Source organism: Phascolarctos cinereus, unplaced genomic scaffold (assembly GCF_003287225.1).
Source record: "Phascolarctos cinereus isolate Bilbo 61053 unplaced genomic scaffold, phaCin_HiC Scaffold_4;HRSCAF=312, whole genome shotgun sequence".
In the NCBI taxonomy this organism is placed as follows: domain Eukaryota; kingdom Metazoa; phylum Chordata; class Mammalia; order Diprotodontia; family Phascolarctidae; genus Phascolarctos; species Phascolarctos cinereus.
In genome coordinates, this window is record NW_027555847.1 from 179,952,998 (window position 1) to 179,972,134 (window position 19,137).

At 39.8% G+C, this 19,137-nt stretch overlaps 1 protein-coding gene across 3 annotated transcripts in view; it reads right to left on the reverse strand.

The window, feature by feature from the left end:
- DOCK8 (dedicator of cytokinesis 8) overlaps nucleotides 1–19,137 on the reverse strand; it is a 312,720-nt gene that overhangs the window by 13,263 nt on the left and 280,320 nt on the right. For all 3 annotated transcript variants that reach the window (XM_021001788.2, XM_021001787.2, XM_021001790.2), the window contains 7 exons: nucleotides 18,602–18,745; nucleotides 16,357–16,488; nucleotides 15,268–15,402; nucleotides 11,945–12,034; nucleotides 8,835–9,071; nucleotides 6,863–7,006; nucleotides 5,555–5,661 (listed from right to left, as the gene is read on the reverse strand). In XM_021001788.2, the coding sequence (XP_020857447.1) occupies nucleotides 5,555–5,661; nucleotides 6,863–7,006; nucleotides 8,835–9,071; nucleotides 11,945–12,034; nucleotides 15,268–15,402; nucleotides 16,357–16,488; nucleotides 18,602–18,745 (989 nt within the window). The remainder of the gene's footprint in view (nucleotides 1–5,554; nucleotides 5,662–6,862; nucleotides 7,007–8,834; nucleotides 9,072–11,944; nucleotides 12,035–15,267; nucleotides 15,403–16,356; nucleotides 16,489–18,601; nucleotides 18,746–19,137) is intronic.

Consider the following 19,137-nt stretch of genomic DNA (forward strand, 5'->3'; position numbering starts at 1 on the left):
CCTTTGACCCAGAAAGTCCACTGCTAGCCATATACAAGAGGGCAAAAAGGAAGATCTTACATCCACTCAAATGTTTATAGAAACATTTTTTGTAGTGGCAAAGAACTGGGATCAAAGTAAATGCCTGTTGCTCAGAGGCATTTCCCAAAATAACTAAACAACAACTGTGGTATGTGAATGTAATGGTATATTACTGTGCTGTAAGAAAAGAAGAACATGATGAATACAGAGAAGCATGGGAAGATTTATAAGAATGGATGCAAAATGAAGTAAGCAGAACCAACAAAACAGTATACACAATGACTAAACAATGTAAATGGAAAGAATGATCAGCATTGGCCCTGGAGTCAGGAGGGCCTGAGTTCAAATCCAGCCTCAGACACATAACACTCACTAGCTGTGTGACTCTGGGCAAGTCACTTAACCCCAATTGCCTCACACACACATAAAAAAGAATAACCACCATGAAATGCTTGTTGAAAGTGAATGTTACAAAATCATAATGACCACGCTTAGCCCCAAAGAAGAGATATGAAAAGATACCTCCCCTGCTCTTGAGCAGAGGTCCATGAGTATGACAAAATGCATGGAATATCAAATTATTGATTAGTTTTGCTGATTTTTTTCTATTTGCTTTATTTATTTTGGTTATAAAGGTTGAGTTTCTGGGAGGAGGCATGGGAAAGGATATAGGGGGTGATAAAAAACAAAAGACATCAATACAATCTATTTAAAAAAAGAACAACAACAACAAAAACTAGAGAAGGTTAGACTAGATAATTTTAAAGGTTCTTTCTAGCTGTAACACTATGATGCTATAAACATGTATTTTTTGGTAAAATCTTTGTAGAAGGTAACATTGTTTTTGCTTGGAAAATCTGAAAGCTGTATGATTATAGTATTTTACTTTCATGAATTCATTCACTGGAAAGTGGTATAGAACTTATTAATCTAGTGATATCACTTCCAGGCATATACTAAGGAGATGAAAAATTGGGGAAAGACTCACATGTACAAAAATATTTGTATCAATGCAATTTTTTGTTGTTGTAGCAAACAACTTGAAACAAAGTAAGTGTCCATCAATTGGAGAATGGTAAACATTGTATTATATAAATTATTATACTATAAGAAATACTAACTATGAAGAATTTAGAGGAACTTGGGAAGACCTGTATGAACCAAAGAAGAGTGAAATGAGCAGAACTTACATGATGATCACACAAATGTAAAGGAAAAGCAGGAAAATAACATTGAAAGACTTTTAAAAAATGAAAAAAAAAAGATCTCAGAATTGATAAACACAGTAACCCACCATGAGTTAAAAAAAAAAACCCACAACAAACTAGTGATAAAATACACTTCTGCCCCTCAGTAAAGAGATTTAGAGTGAGTCTTTCATTTTTAGGCATGCCCAATATATTGATTTTTTTCTTAAATATATTTATCATATGGTGAGGAGAAGGGTCTGAGAGGGTGAGTTAGTGTGTAGTGAAAGAGATACTAAAACAAAAAAAAAGAAAAGAATCAATGAAGTATTTAAATAGAATGCATAAGCAGAAAACAAAACTAAGTACACAATAAATGTGGCCATTTTGTTTGCTAAATTTAGCATACATTTTTTCAAAACAAATTATACCCAACAGACATTCACAAATTCATTTGCAATCCTTTGTTTTTTATATGTTGAAGTATTTTTTGATAAATGGTAAGTTTATGATATTAAAAATTCTAAAAAGAAAGCTATATGGAAAAAAAAAACCCTTTTTTTAGACCTATGTGTGATTTTAGCAAAGTAAAGAACTCCTAGTATGGTAACTCCCTTCACTGATGCAGATTTGCAACTCATCCTTAGTTCAGGGAGTTGGCTGGGGCACTGAAATGTTAACTTCTCACCCAGGATCCTGGGAATTGAATCTAGTTCTAATCAACTCCAAAGGTTAGCCCTCTCTCACTACGTCATGTGGTATACCAATGAGGAATAGACATATCTACTTCTAAAATTTTCAACCTTTCCAAAAAAAAGGGTAAACCTAACAACACTGTTCATTAAAAGCCACTAACTTGAACATGATTGACCAAATCTAGTCCCTCCTTTACTTAGAAATCTCTTTGACTTTTATAACACATCTAGATAGAAAGCCATCCTACGTGCACTTAAAATACTTGAGTGATGACAGCTCCTTCCCCAATGTAAGTCATCACAACTTTGGGTTTTAGCAAACTATCTTTGAGAATTGCTAAGGCCAAAACCATTGAACACCTGGTGGTCAGACTTTTAGTGACAAGCTTTTCCAAAGTGCCCTAGGCTGGTCCTTGGAGGAGGACAAACAGCCCATTACCAGGCACAGATGAAACATGTAACAAAATTCCTTTTCCTAGAATCAGAGAAGACAGTTCTGTGAACTATCCAGTGAGGTTGGTTAAATGTAGGTTTTCTTTCTGGAGGGAGGACTGGTAAAAGGAAACAGAAACAACAGGCAGATGAAAAGAAGGAACAATTATGCCCTTGGGGAAAGAAATATGAAGGCAGGTTACTAGGCAACCCCTGCATCATGGTGGCACAATACACCCCAGCAGCAAAAATCAAGTGTGTACAGCAGCACAGCTCTGTCAGCAGCAGATGCAGGAATATGCAGGCCTACTTTTTCATGTGAATTGCTGTCATTATGTCTGGAAGGCAGGTACAACAGGCGCCATGTAAAAGGTACTCTTCTAATGGTAAGGTAGATTTTGAGGAAACAGTCTTTTGGGCCTCTATGTGCAGGGAGGCAACTTTGTCATGACACTCCTGGTGCTGACTCTTTATTGAAGGAAAATGCCCTCAGAAGCCTCACCATAAATTCAATAGGGACAGTAATGGTATAGGACAGGAGTCAGAAGACCTGGGTTTGAATCCTCCTTCTTCAATTTATTAGCTGTGTAGTCCCAGGACAAGTCTCTTAATTGTTCTTAGACTTGTGTTCTTCCTATATAAATTGGGAATAATCATCCCTCTGCCTCTCTCAGAAGATTATGCAGATCAAAGGGGAATGACATTTAGAGTTCTGTGTCCACGTCAGCTATTATTATGATGGGCAGAGGCCTTGGTATGATCTCACAGCCTTGGAACATGGAATTTTCGGATTTTGCAATTGGTAGAGAGAATCAAGGTTAACTTCTAAGCAAAGTAAACATGAGAGTCTGAAAACTGTCATTTTAAATAACAGCTCATACCTATTTACTACATTGCTTTCTCTCCAAACTTGTCTCTCACTATTGCTCTACATGGTTCTTTTCCTTCAACCAACCTGGTCTCAGCCTAGAAAAGTTACACGATCTCTTAGAGTCAGCTCAAACTCCATCTCCTCCTTCTGACTGCCCCCATCCCCAAGTGACCTTCCCTTTCTCTGAACTGCTTTGGCCATTACTGTCTGCAGTTGTCATTTGGCATAAATCACATACTCTCACAGCAGCTATTTATCCTTTTACATATATTGGCTATCTCCTCAGCTAGACTGCAATTTTTTTGATCCTTAAAGTCTCACTCAATGATTTATTTGTATAGGGTAGTCATCCAAGAAATGTTTGTTGGCGACAGTGTTAACCACCTTGCTAAGAGACATTTTAAATAAAGTTCTACTTTGCAAATGAGAAAAACAGAAAATAATATCATTACTTTCCATTTCTGACTCTATTCACATTTTTTTGTCCTTTGGGCCCCATCTTGGAGCACCAGTTCAATAAACCAAAGCCAATATACCAAAGTCAATAAACATTTGTCAAATCTAAGTTTAAGATTCTGTCCTATGCATCAAGGCTATAAAGGAAAATTGACACAACCTCTTCCCTTTAGAAAATAGGGAAGATTTATTTGCCATGAACACAATTAACTATAAGATAATGTAGACTATGAAAAAACAAGGTCTGAGAGATTCAAGGAGGGAAGGGTCACTTCTAGTTAGGGTGCGAGAATTAGGGAAGGAAGTTCGTGTTATACATGAATTGAGCTTTGTAGGAGGAAAAAGATTTCAACAAGCAAAGATGTGAAACTGCATGCCAATGTGTGGATACAGAGAAGGCAGAATGAAACTGGGGCCCAGTCAATGAATGATCCAGTGGGGCTCTTGTGCATGAGCCATGAAAAGTTTTTGAGTATGATCAAGGCTGTGCATTAGGAAAATGACTTTGGCAGCAATGGAAAGGATGGATTAGAGAAGGAAGACCTTTGGGAGAGAATCTGGTTAGGAGGCCGTTATAAGAGTCACATGAAAGATTCTAGAAACCTTATGTAGGGGACAGTGTGAGTGGGGAGAAAAGGAATAGATGGGAATAGTAATAATGACAATGATAATTCATATTATGAAATAGGATTGATAGGATTTGACAACAGAAAAGAGTGAAAGATGACTCTGAAGATGGTAGTGCCATGAACAGAAGTGGGGAAGTGATGAGGAGGAATATATCTTGATGAGGAAAATTATTCCAGTTTTGGACACGTTGGATTTGAAGTACTGGGAGGATGTTCCCAATGGAAATTTGCAGAGGGCAGTTGGAAATGGAAGACAGGAGTTCAGAGGGGAGACAGGGCCTGAAGACAAACATCCATATAGACTTGATGACTAAAGCTGGTAGAAGAAAGTGCCAAGGGAAAGAGTAAATGGAGAAAAGGTCCAAGCGCAGAAATTTGAGATTTATGAGTCATAAGATCATAGATTTAGAGTTAGAAGTGTCCTCAGAGGACATCTAAATCCAACCCCCTCATTTTATAACCAACAAGCATTCATTAAGCGCCTACTATGCCTCATACTATTAAAAGTGCCTACTATGTGTCAAGCACTGTCCTAAGAGCTGGACATACAAAGAAAAGCAAGAGAGGGTTCCTGGTCACAAGAAACCCACAGTCTAATAGGGAGACAATATGCAAACAATTATTTACAAACAATATGTATGCAGAATGAATTTGGAAATAATCAACAGAGGGAAGGCACTAGAATTTAAAGGGACGAGAAGGTAGAGTTTTAGCCTGGACTTGAAGGAAGCCAGGAAGTAAGAGATAAGGGGCAGAGCATTCCAGGGAGGGGGGCAGGCAATGAAAACGTCCAGAGTAGGGAGATGGAGTTTTGTTTTAGGACCAGCAATGAGGCCAGTGTCACTGGATACATGAAATACAGTAGAGTATTTGGGGGTGAGTAAGGTATAACAAGACTAGAAGTAGAGGAGGGGGTCAGGTTATGACAGGCTTTAAGGGCCATACTAAGAATTTTATATTTGATTACAGAAGTGATAAGGAGCCACCATGTAGGGGGATTATATGGTTAGATCTGTGCTTTGGCAAGATTAATTTGGTACCTGAGTGGTGGATGTGCTGGAGTGGGGGTTAGACTTAAGGCAGGGAGAAAACTGAGGCCAGGGGAAGGTAATTGACCTGCCCAGGGTCACAAAGTTGCCATGGCAGCTTCAATACCAACAAGCTCTGGCATGCTAACGCATCCAAGCAGAATTCTAGGAGTCCTGCCATCGCTTTGATTAGCTTTGAGCTCTTCAATCCCCAGCCATTTCCCCTCTTACTTACCGCATTATGAATTCTTTAAAACACAATCGCAACTTGTTGTGATGCCGGTAAAGTTTTGGGTCAGCTGGAATTTCAGCCAAGAACACTTGGGCTACCTCTAGTGGTCCCTGACAGAAACAACAAAATATATTAATGTTTTGCTCAAAAGAAAACAAATTTCCTCAACATTTAAAAAAAATTTTGATTTATTTGGTTCAACATTTTGATTCACAGAGTGATTAGTTTTTAATCCACACCTGTGATTTCAGTGGCATTGAAAACACACTGAGGAGTAACCTCCACTGACCTCTCCTGCACGTTCAATCCCTGGGCATTCTCTTGCCCTGCTCAAGAGCCAAACCAAGGGAGCAGAGGGGATAAAAGGCAATATAGGACTCTGGAGTCAGAGGCCCTGGGTTCAAATCCCATCTCTGACAATTACCAACATGCCTGGGACAAATCATTTAACTTCCCCAATCCAAGTTTTCTCATCTGTAAAATGAAGGACTAGATGACCTCTGAGGTCCCTCCCAGCTCTAGAACTACGATTCTATGACCTGTAGGGTCTCAGAGCCATGGTGCCCTTCTTCCAGCACCTACTCCTACCCCCAGTATGACTGCACCTATATTGGACTCTTGTTTGCCTTTCTCTGCCAAAGCAAAAGAATTTCTAGTTATGGCTCCAACTTGAGTTTAGCTGGGAGGGGGCCATATACAGTAGCAGGAATCCTGGAATTTCAGCTAAATGAGGCCTTTACCCTTCTCTCTCTTGTCTCTCCATAAGTGAGAGTCAGTGTCTATAAACAAACAACTGATCTATAAGGAATCCTCCCAATTAGGCACAGTCCGGGTCAGAGAGGGTCCCCAAGTCCGGTCTAGTCTGGATCCTGTAGCATGGAGATTGCCATATTGGAGACAAGACCTTGGTTCAACTCTTGACCCATATATTTACTATGTGACCCCTGGGCAAGTCACTTACCCTCTCAAACCTTTATATGTTAAATGAAATGATGGACCAGATGACCTCAAAGATGACCTCTATTCCATCTCTAAATCGATATTGTTAAGAGTTGTAGAGGCAGTTTTCTGCTTACCCAGCCAACTCATCTTCTGGATTTTTTTTCCCTGTTGGATGGTTACATGAAAGCAGAGGCAAAGGGGATAGCAAAAACTTCCTTGGGCTCCTCTAAACTCTGCAAATATTTGACTTAACTTTAATAATTTTCTCTGTGGTTTGGGCCACATGGATAAGCCAGAGAAAGAGGATACGGCTGTAATTTAAGGGAGAAAGTGAGATTGCACTTCCTTTCATCCCTGTGGTTCTTTTACCTGATTCACAGTGGCTCCCACAGAGCCTTGTAACACCATCTGAAGCATCTTGGCGTCTGGAGGCTCCTGGTTGACGGCCACAGCCAGTTCTAGGGTCTTTTTCTTCATATCTTCAATGGCAACTTCAATTGGGGTCAACACAAACTGAAAAAAAAAACAACCCAAAAAACAAAAATGGGAGGAAGTCATTGTCTGTTCCTAACAAATAGAGACAGGGACTGAGATAGGGATAAGACCCAGGATTTAATTGGTATAGGGAACTCTTGGTTAAGGAAATTCCCTCTACCCATGCAGATCATCAGCTCCTCTTCAATTTAGAGTCTTGGAAGGTTGAATTAATCTAATCTACAGTTATCACTTCCACATTGCTAGGGTCAGGGGCACGGCACCATACAATCTGTAAAATACACAAAATTTTGGGCCCTCTCTTTGTACCAGAGAAGTATGATTTTTTTTCTTTTTCTTTTATGGGGTGTTTACAGTACTACACATATATTGTATACATTTCTGAGTTTCTAAACTTTTTCTGTTGTCTGTTTCCGCAAAACTCTCCCCAAATTCCCATTTAATTTCTTATGCCAATCCATGATATATCAAAACCACAATGGGGAAAATCATGATGTGGAAGGAATAACTGTAATCTAATTTAATCTAATCTAATCTAATCTAATCTAATCTAATCTAGTTTAGATGTGTCAGAGGCAGAGCTTGAACTGAGTATTCATGACTCCAAAGGCCACTATGCCATGCCAATATGGCATAAACTATATGCATAGGGACTGTACTTCTTATTTCATTGATACAAGGAACAGCTAAATGAGGAAACTCCTTCTACCAATGCAGGTAACCTGTATCTTATCAACTACTTAAATAAGGTCACTGAAAAATTAAATGACTTCTGGTTTACACAGCCAAGATATGTCAGAGGTAGGAATTGAACCCAGGTCTTCTTGGCTCTGAGGCTGGCAGACTTTTAGTAATACAAATACTGGGCAGAATTAGAAATGGGGGACAAATAGGGTGATTAGATTCATGAGCACAGAGCAAAGAAGAAATGGTTAGAAGAATTTCATGACAATCTGAATGAGTAAAGATTGCTTTAGGTGAATCTTATTTCTATTCCAGCTCCATTTCCATTATGGGGGCATATTATTCCATTTGCATATTATTCCATTATTCCATTAAGGGCTGTTGTGAGGATCACAAGAGGTGATGCAGTGAAACGAGTACTTTGGAAAACTTAAAATTCTATGTAAATGTCAGCTCTGGTTATTATTACTAGGCCTCTGACATCTAATACTCTTTTTTGGCATTGTAGAAAGTTGTTCTTCCAACCCAAGTTGAAGGTAAATTTCTAGTCAATAGGGTCTTAGTGGTTCACCTGTCATGGTTTAGTATAACCATACTCTCTGTAAAGTTGTGGCTCTCGTGATAGAAGGGAAGGTCTGAGTGTCAAGAGAGCCTGGTCCAGAATCAAACAGGTCTTCATCATTTGTCCCGGCCTACAATGGTCCTACTGTTCAATACCTGTTAAACCAGCATCAGGACTGGATTTGTTATTTCATTGGTAGAGAATTCCTGGATAAGGAAGCTCCCTCTATCGAGTGTTACAATGGCAATTAAAAAAACCAATAAGGCACATAGAGTAGCTGCCCAATATAGGTTTGTTATGGCCAATAAATAGCAATACTAATTCCAGAATCACCCACAGGAATTTATATAACATAGGGGCAGAGAGCAACTGTCTGGATGAATCTGGACACTCACTCTACTTTTGGAGTAAAAGTATTTCCAGGTAGGAATTTGCAAAGGCTCCCTTCTTTCTATTTTCATTGCCTTATGGTCTAGAGAGCCCAAACTCCACTTTAGATCCCTTTTCTGGGAGTTCCTTCTGCAGTTCTCCTCCAAGTCCATTTCCAAGTGTTCAACACTTTCATTCCCCCAAATTGTAGTCCTTTCTTGGTGACATTACCTCTTCCTTTTGGATGACTCTGATTCTGGTCTTGATGTAGGGGAAGGCATGCATGGTGGTCAGGATGGTGTTCCTCCTGTATTGCTCATTCAGCTCACCCCGGGGCCGTCCTTCCAGAGTGAAGGGGGTGGTGTACATGAATCTTCGGAGGTTGAAGTTCTTCTCAAAGTAGGTTACCCTGTCTTTCATCTCATACTCATCAAAATATGGCTCCACAAAAGTGATCTGTATATAGGCCTAAGGGAAGGGAGGGAAGAGGAGGGAGGAAATGAGCCTCATTTTCCAACCGCAGAAACAAATCATGACGAAGGAAGGGAACAGACATGCTGGAACACATCAAACAACAGGATCTCTTTGACTCCAATGAGGCTGTGGCAATGATGGCATCAAGAGGGAATTCAGCTCCTCTCTAGGACCCCTCCCCACTCCAAAGTCAAAGTTTCCTTATTCAGAAATGTTTTTTCTTTTTAAAATTTTCACCAAAGAAATTTTAATTAAAAGTTAAGCCTTAATCTCTAGGAAAATTAAAAACTCAATACATTTGAAATTGTAAAATAAGCTCCTACTAAATGTCCTACTAATGCTTTTATTTTTAAAATCTGACTGACAAAATTAGCAGGACAACTCTTCAGGAAACTTGGGTTCACTGTTCCCAGATAGAGGGTCACTATGATGTTAGTGCTCATAGGGTGGCACAGTGGGTGGAGAGTTGGGCCTGAGTTCAAATCTGGCCTCAGATACTAGCTGTGTGACCTTGGGCAAGTCACTTCACCCTGCCTGCCTCAGTTTCCTCATCTGTAAAATGATCCGGAGAAGGAAATAACAAGCAACTCCAGGATCTTTGCCAAGAAAGCCTCAAATGGGGTCACTAAGAGCCAGACATGACTGAAACGACTAAATAACAGCAATGCAATGTTAGTCAAGGACTAGAAAATCAGACAGGATGGTAAATTGTGCATCCCAGCCTGGTGGGTCATTGTTTTGTTTTTTAAATTTATATTTTAGGTTATTGGGAAGAATTATTTAAGTAATGGAAAACCCAGGCAAAGTAAAAAAAAATTCCCTTTGTCTCACCACACCACATGCATTTCTTTTGTTTTATATCATGTGCATTTCCAAATAGCATATAGCACAGGGCCACAGAATTCGAGCTGAAAGGTACTTTATAGGTCATTGAGCCCAGTCCCTTAGTTTTACAGATGAGGAAACTGAGGCTAAAAGAATGTAAATCACTTGCTTAGGGCCACACAGCTGGTAAATAAATATTTAAGTTGGGGTCTGAACCTAAGTCTTCTTGACTCCAACTCCAAAGCTGCTTAATATTCTTCAACCTCCTCCCCATCCCAAAAAGTCATTCCTTGTGACAAAGAGTAAAAAAGAAAGAAAAAGAAATTTAGCAAAACTATCTAATTCAGTCTGACAGTGCATACAATCTAAAATGGCCTTTTAGTATACATGGTGAGAGAGAGAGAGAGAGAGAGAGAGAGAGAGAGAGAGAGAGAGAGAGAGAGAGAAGAGAGAGAGAGAGATTATGTGTGAACAGCTCATCAAGGTATTAAGCCTAACCCCTTTTCCTCCTCCCAATCATAACTTATGCTATGTCTTAGTTTATGAGCACTTATATCTTAGTGTGAGCACTTCACAAGATGTTATTCAACTGGGAGAAACACTTTTTCCAGAATGGCTGTGACCACAGGCTTTGGTGTCATTGTGTGGCTATGGTGGCCAGGCAAAAAAAACAACAACTATAAAATGTCAACCAAGAATTAATTGCCTTCTGTGTGCCTTGCATTGTGCTGAGTTCCAAGAATATATGTAGAGAGAATGAAATCCAGCTTCAAAGGATCTTACATTCTAATGGGGGAGAGAACAATTACATATTGAAATATACAGACTAAATATAAGTAATGGATACAATAAATACAAGATAGTTAAACACAAGGTAGTTAGGGGAGGGAGGGCACTAGCAGTTGTAGAGAATCAGGAGAGGTTTCAGGAAGAAGGTGGAGCTTGAAGGAAAAGAGGGATTGAATAATATAGTATTTGTACTGTACTTTGTGAAATTGTATTATGTTGCATAGTATTGTATTGTGTTGCATTGCATTGTATTATGTTGTCACATTGTATTGCATTGTGTTAAATTGTATTGTTATATTGTGTTGTATTATGTTGTATTGTGTTATATTGTACTGCATTTATTGTGTTGCATTGCATTGTGTCATATTTAACTGTATTCCATTCTAACTTCTATGACATAAAAATCCAGGACCAGATCTTCATCTCAAAATCTGAAGCTTTCTTCCTACTCTGCAGAAACATTACACTGTCCCTCATAACAAAGTGCTAGCTTCTTGGGAGAAAAAGTGCAATCCACCCTATCCCTTTCACCTCAACAATTCTGTCAAAAGTTCTTTTTCATTTTACTTGGCATACAGCATGAAGTATCATTTATATCTCAAGCTTATTGGTCGACGTCAAACATGGCAAGTGCTATCTTCCTAAGGCTTCAAACACCTTTATACTTGAAGCTTGCATCAATAGGTGTTTGTTTTATCATGGGTGTGGGGATGAAATTATAAGGAAATATGGAGAAGGATAAAGAGAAGGCAAGGATTTTTCACTACCTGAATCAGTTTTCACAAAAGAAATTTCAAAAACAAAGGCCCATTGCTTGGGGTTGCACATTTTACTTGTTTCTTTCTTCTTTTCTTTTTTCTTTTTTTGCTAGGCAATGGGATTAAGTGACCTGCCCAGGGTCACACAGCTAGTAAATTTCAAGTGACTGAGGCCAAAGGGGCTGCACATTTTACCAACCTAACAGCCTTACCTCTTTGACCAGCACCATAGTGACCCTGCATATGGCAGCAGTGAACTAAAGCTGCCTGGTGAGTTGTGAGTTCTGATGAACTTTACATTTGTACTGAATTTGGATTTTCCTGGAGTATGTTTTTAAGGCCTAAGCTGATTTCCCACCCCCTCCCCACCCCCCAAATATACTAGGCAACAGCTAAGGGATGTAGGATGCATTTAAACATTTCAAAGGGTCACATGCTAGCTGCCAGAAAGGAAGAGTCTCAAGGGTGATGCTGTTGTATAAATCCGTCCCATACCTTGTGAGGATCCAGCTTGGTTTTGTCCACAGGAATAGAATCTTTAATTACTTCCACAAAATTTGCACCAAAGCATTGACCATAAAATGCCTATGGAAAAAAAAGAAACAATTCTTAAAAAGTTGATTTGACAACTTGCCCTATAATCTCCCCCTCCCTATTTGGGAAATGCAGGACAAGATTGGAAGAAGTATAGGGTTTACCTCGTGGGCACTTGAACATTCTAGCAATGGGGTGACTTTGGGATAACATTGGTGCTAACAAGCAAGGTTCAGGTGCAGAGCTTCCACAACCCAAAATATAAAGAAAAGTCCTGTCCTGCCAACTGATAAACACATTCCTATTATAGGTATACTATGGTCTCTAAATTGATTTAATTAATAATTACTGAATCCCCACAGGGTGTGTTGCCACTGAATTCCGCCTTACTGATTCACACTATGTAAACTCAGAGACCACCAATCTTTTCCTAATGTGGCAAACTGTAGCCAAAAGTATGCAAAAGGCAGTTTCATTCACTGCAGTGTGATGCTGCAAACACTTATTAAATACTAGCTCTGTGCTAGGTAAAACTTCAAGGATGCTGTGACATTTAGATAAGACGTAGTGCCTGCCTTCGTGGAGCTTGCAATCTAGAAAAGCGTGAGACATTCTCATACACAGTTATAATAGGTACATGTATATACACAGCTATAACACACAGTAATATATGATAAGTGCATTAATTAGCAAGTTACAAAACTAAGTTCTATGTGAGGTCTAAGGAGGAAAGGTCTTAATGGGAAAGAGATTAAAGACAATTTTCATGGAGAAGTCACTTGAGTTGGGCTTTAGAAAATGGGGAGGAATTCAGTAGAGCATCTCTGAATGCCGGTGGTAGAAACAATACAAACCTGGAAATAAAGAGATCTAAGTTCTATTCCAGCACTTTCACCAATTAACTGTGTGACTTTAAACAAATCATTTAATCTCTCTAGAAACTCAATTTGGTAGCTAAGTGGTACAGTGGATGGAGCACTGGGTTTGGAGTCAGGAAGACTTATCTTCATGAGTTCAAATCCAGCCTCAGAGACTTACTATCTGTGTGACCCTGGGTAAGTCACTTAACCCTTTTCCCCTCAGTTTCCTCATGGGTAAAAGGAGCTGGAGAAGAAAATGGCAAAGCACTCTGGTATCTTTGCCAAGAAGACCCCAAATGGGGTCATGAAGAGTCAGACACAACTGAAATGAATGAACAGCTACACAAAGAGTCAGTTTACTTATGTATAAGCAGACATAATAACTCCTTGCCAATTTTCCTGAAAGGGATAATATAAGGCTCACTGAGACAACCTCAGTATTTTAAGTGTGCTAAATAAATTCAAGGTATTTATTGTAAGGCGTCCAGTGGCACATGCACACCAGTTTAGAAGTAGAGTCAACTTTTAAATGGTTAGCAAAATCCACACTCCTCCCATTTGATCTGGGATTGGACCAGCTCATTTTGGGTTATACTCTTCCTGAACTGCTCACCCCATGTTCCTCCTTGTCATGTTAATCCCTCCCAGGTTCAAAAATGAAGGCTATCTCCACCCACAGGGTGTGTCAGTTAACATTCAATAAGCACAGTGGAGAAAAGCCTTAGCCCTATCCTTGACCCTGATGGGTTGCAACCGGTTTGATCTCCAGGGCTCTTTCTTAAGAAACTAGTTGTTTTGCTGAATGTTTGGGGCACTTTCTGATTGGTTGAGGGACTGTCAGTAAGATCTTGGAAGTCCTCAGAATTCCCTTGTTTTGCTGTGGAAGCCTAACTTCTAAAATCTTTCCCACAGATGTGAGATTTGAACCTGTGTGATCCTGGCCCATTAATTTGCCTCTTGGAGATTCCGTTAACAATACATAGACAAACTACTCAGCTGGTGTGAGGAAAGCACTTTATAAATCTTAAAGTGCCATAGAAATGGGAGATATAATCATCGGTTGTTTATTGTTGTTGTTGTTGTTATTATTATTATTGCCTTAGAGTCAAGAAAACCTGGAATAGGTTCAAGTGAGTCAGTAAGTCAATAAACAGGAAGTGCTTACTAAGTGTCAGAGGATGTGCTAAGCACTAGGGATATAAAGAGAGACAAAAGACAGTCCCAGCCCTTGAGGAGCTCACAATCAAATGGGAGAGACTACATTCAAACACCTGGGTACAAAGAGGATACAGGGGAGAAAATCAACAAAGGGAAAGTTTTAGAATTAAGAGGGATTAAGAAAGGCTTCCCTTAGAAGATGAGTACTGCCTCTGACACAGTCTGGCTGTGTGACCCTGGTCAAGTCATTTAACTTCTCAGTTCCCTAGATAACTCTCTAGGATAACGTAATTTTTTTGTTATTTTTTTAAATTTCATTTTCTTCTGTGCTTAATAAATACTAAATAAAGTTAGCCTTTCCATATTCAAAGTAGAATAGAAAAATAGGATCATACTTGAACCTGCCAATTTCTATTATGTACATCTTGCTTTTTAAGCATACAATGAATTCAATATTTAAATTTCAAAACTATCTACAAATTGCAGAATCGCTTCTGATCTGTATCAATAAGGTGAATTCCCACATTGGGACTTCCCTACACTAATAAAGTAAAAGTTCAGACTGAAAGAAAAAAAAATGATTTCTCTACGCCTTTCTCCATTACAGTCTTCCTTCAATGCCTCATCATGATGCAGAGGTGATCTCAAGTTCTCCAAGGCTGTGCCAGGAGAGTATTAACTCTGGCAGGTCCCACCAAGCTGGACAGGCTTCAAGTACAATCCTGGTGATGGATTATGTGCTTGTTATTTGAGGACAACCCTGGAGTCACTATATAAGAACTAGGGTGCATCACCTAGAGACATGAAGTAGAGAGTGTAGTTCCTACAAGCCACAAATATTTCCTGGGGCAATTCACTGATTTAGCCTTGGATAATCCCCTTGAAACTGAGGACCGTCCCATTGAATTTGGGGAAAGGTGCCAAAAAGATCCCTGCAATCCTAAATCCCTTGGGAAGGGGACCTACACAAGTGATATACTGTCTCTGCTGTTACACATCCTGATAACCCGACGCTGGACTTGTGGGGAGAGGTGGAGGAAGGGGTCATTCCAAACCTTTTCCCACCACCAGCTGACAGTGTGATTGCCAGATAGGCAGTATGGAGTGGTTTCTATGAATCAATGAAGCCAAGCCCCTGGTCAGTGATGGCGTTTTTTTTTTTTAAGCAACCTAGAGGGATTCACTTTCACTCCATCCCCTCCTGCCTCCCTCTTCCCTTAAACAGGAAAGTTTTAGATGCCAAGCACAGAAAGCCATACTTCTTACCTCTAGCCTGTGTGAAATTTCTGGAAGCTTAGTAATTGCAGGCTCTTTGTAAACAAATTCCTGCTCATCCAAATCTCCAAATTTGGAGCCATAGAAACCAACTCGGAAATAGGTTCCAAACATTCGCTTGTGACCCTGGTAAATAAAAGGCAAGACCCCATATTTACACTTTGGCTTCTCTCATATAAAGAAGAATAGTGCCATGATTAGTATCAAGAAGATACCGTCCATAAAAACAACAATAAATACATACAAGTTTTGATGCTTATAAAGGGAGCTTTGGAAAAGACATAAAAGAAATAAGAGTTCTTGGTTAGAATTGCAACTAGGAATTCTTGAGCATGGGGCAAATTCAGTTTAGCAGGGGCAGGAATGGGGAGACTGCAGTAGCCGGTACAGAGGACTGTTTAATTGAGTCACTCTGGAACTGAGTGTTGTAGGGCACTGTTCTTGCTGTCTGAGGTGGGGGAGGGGAGCCAGTGAGACTGGACCTTGAGCATAGTAATCCAGAGGCACATTCACATTGAAGAAGTATGGGTGGGATGGAGAACTAGGGGGTCAGGAAAACGGACAGTGGTTGATGCAGCTGAGGGGTGAAAACATTCCATTCTCAGAGAGGAAGTGCAACTCCCCAGGGAGTGAGTATACCTCTCTACCTCCCCTCAAATTGGTACCCTGGAGCGAAGAACAGACTAGTTAGAGCTGTTTTTCTTGATTACAGTTCTGGTTCTATTACTAATTCCTGGAGTGTCTTTGGGTATGTCACTCTGCTTTTTGATCCTGAGGTCTCCTGTAAGGTGCTAATATCCAAATCACATGAGCAAAATTTTCAGATTTTCTTTGAACAACTTTGAACAACAAAATGAATTAAATATTGCATTGGGCTCTAATTAGTCCACTTCCAGTTCCATTTCATTTTTGTTCATTCATTGTTAGCCATGTAACAAATTATGGGATACCATAAGAAGGAGAAGTCCCTGGAAAAAGAAGGGAGATAAAGATCCAGGGGATGGGGATAGCTTTAGCGTTTGTGACTAAATACAGCAACCAGGCCACAGGATGAGCTGGAAAGGGATCTGTCCCAGGTACCTTGCTAATGATGTTATCAAAAGCCTTCTGCAGTTTGTCATGAGTTGAGGTCAGCTTCCTGAAGTCCCGGTGAGCTTCTAGAATGGGGATGACCAGCTTGTAGACCTCATTGACAGTTTCATACAACCCTCCCTTATTAAAATGAAAAACAAAAAAATATTAAATATAGTAGGACCTTTTAAATCATTGTTAAACAATGTAGTATTTGATAAGAGAAAGGGGGAGGTGATAGAAGGGAGGGCAGATCAGGGGAAGGGGTATTCAGAATGAATGGCATTTTGAGGTGGGGGGAGGAGAGAAATGGGGAGAACTCAATTTGGAGCTCAAAATCTTGTAGAAGTGAATGTTGAAAACTAAAAAATAAATTAATTAATTAAAAGGAAAAAAAAACAATGTAGTGTTTGAAGTGTTGCCTAAATGTTGCCTAAGATGCAGTGTTAAAGGTGATGCTTAAATCTATTCTCCGCCTAGTACCTATTATATATTCTCAAGGATTCTTTTTTGTCCAGACCTGTGATTTCACTGGTATGGGGGATCTCTTTGTGAAGAAGCTCTACCAGTATAGAGAGGTAACTCTATATGAAGCTTATATTCTTAGAGAATTTCCCAGGGCACTGAATAGTGAAATGAATTGTCCAGCGTTGGACAGCCAGGATGCATTAGAAGTGAACTTAAACCCAAGCCTTCCTGTGTCTGGGGTCCTCTATTCCATTCCCTCCATCTTTACTAGGAGTTAAAGGCATCTAAATAAGTAGAGGCAGACTGGTACAGTGAAAGGCATGTTGGATTTGGTGTTTGAGGCCCTGGGTTAGAATTTTGGCTCTGCTATTTATTTTCTGGTATGACTTGAGCCAAATCCTTTCATCTTTCAAGGGCCCCATTCTTCATGAGTAAAAGGAGGTGAGTTAGGCTAGGGACTCTAAGGCCCCTTCCAGCTTTGTCTACAATTCTATGAACTTATGCGTGTTAAATATTCTACATATTCGTGATATTTAGTGGGAGTCAGGAAATATCTAGGCTCCCATAAAGTAATAATGAGAGGGGGCATCAATTTTTAGGTAATGAGGCCTAGAAATCCTTGGAGAATCCACTAGTTTTTCTGGTTAGAGGTGGGATATCCTTTAGAGAGAGTTTTCATTTTGAGGGGAGATGGTGAGGAAAGGAGGTGAGAGAAAAGAGGAGACATTAAAACTGTTAAAAAAGAAAAAAAAGTTTCAGTTTTTAGAGAGGAAACAGAAACACAAATTGGTAGAAAGAGGAAACTTAGGAAAATAAATTGTTGTGGTTTGATCATTTTTCAGTTATGTCCTACTCTTTGTTGACCCGATTTGGGGCTTTCTTGGCAGAGACACTGGAGTGATTTGCCATTTCCTTCTCCAGCCCATTTTACAGATGAGGAAATGGAGACAAACAGGGTTAAGTGACTTGCCCAGGGTCACCTAGCTAGTAAGTGTCTGAGACCAGATTTGAACTAAGAAAGATGGGTCTTCCTGACTCTAGGACTGGCACTCTATCCACTGTGCCACCTAGCTGCCCTGGGATATAAATACGGTTTGCTAAATTTAGCAAAGCCTTAAAAAATGGACATTGGTCAGTCATTGAGGGAGCTATTTGGGGACAGATGATAAATAATGGAACAATCTGTCATAATGTTTAGATACTTTTCCTTTGCCTTGAATTCAAATGACCAAAATTGGTTTGCCCACCTGTTAGGTACGCTGAAGGCTCAGCAGAAGATGAATAGGGTGCTGAGAGATTCCTATTTTGAAGTGTATTATATGCAGTCTAGGGAGGATCTCTTTGTTAGAAGAGGCCTACTGTACTATGTCCCTTTGCCTTCCCAGATATTTTAATGACTTGTCCTTAGCCTTTTTTGTTTGTTTGTTTGTTTTGACTAGGAAGGAACAAAAGTCAGTATGTCTGTATTAATTCATTGTGCAACTCCAGTGAATCACTTCACTTCTCCCTATAAAAAGGCAGTAACACAGTGAAATAGAGTACAGCTAACGTAATGTAGTGTTATAAAGAAGAAAGGATTGCTAATCCCTTGCAGAAAGGATGCAGGGTCAATGGAATTTATTTCTTCTGCAGCCCCTGGATACCTGCCACATTAGCCTCTGGGATTTAAAGTAAGTACACAACTCTGAGCTTATCACCAAAAAGCCATATTTCCCTCAACTGATAACAGCGTCTTCAAATTCTCAACATCATAGCGCCCTTTGGAGTTCTTTCAAATGCTACTCACCGTGCTAAAAAGTTCAGCAGCTTGTTCCAACAGCCCAACCAGGCCGCTCTCTGTGAAATATCTCCCAGAACACACACCATCCTCATCAGGGGATAGGATGTCATCAGAGACTGCAGATTCCTCCAGGACATTGGAAGAGATATTCTGAAACAAAGCACAACATAAACCTGAGGGGCCAGTTGAGACAAGTAGAATAAAGTAAAAAAAAAAAAGAATAAAGTCAAAAGGCATTTATGAAGTGCCTACTATGTGCCAGGCACTGTGCTAGGTGGTGGGGATACTGGGAAAGGCAAAAAACAGTCTCTGCCTTCAAGGAGCTCACAATCTAATGGGGGATATAACATGTAAACAACTATGTAGTAAAAGAATATAGACACGATAAATCAGAGATAATCTTAGAGCAGAGGATCTAGCATAAAAGGGGACCAGGAAAGGTTTCTTGCAGGATGTAAGATTTTAGCTAAGACTTAAAGAAAGCTGGGGAAGTTGGGAGATGGTGACCACCTTCCTCTCATCAGTAAAATGAAGTGTTTGGG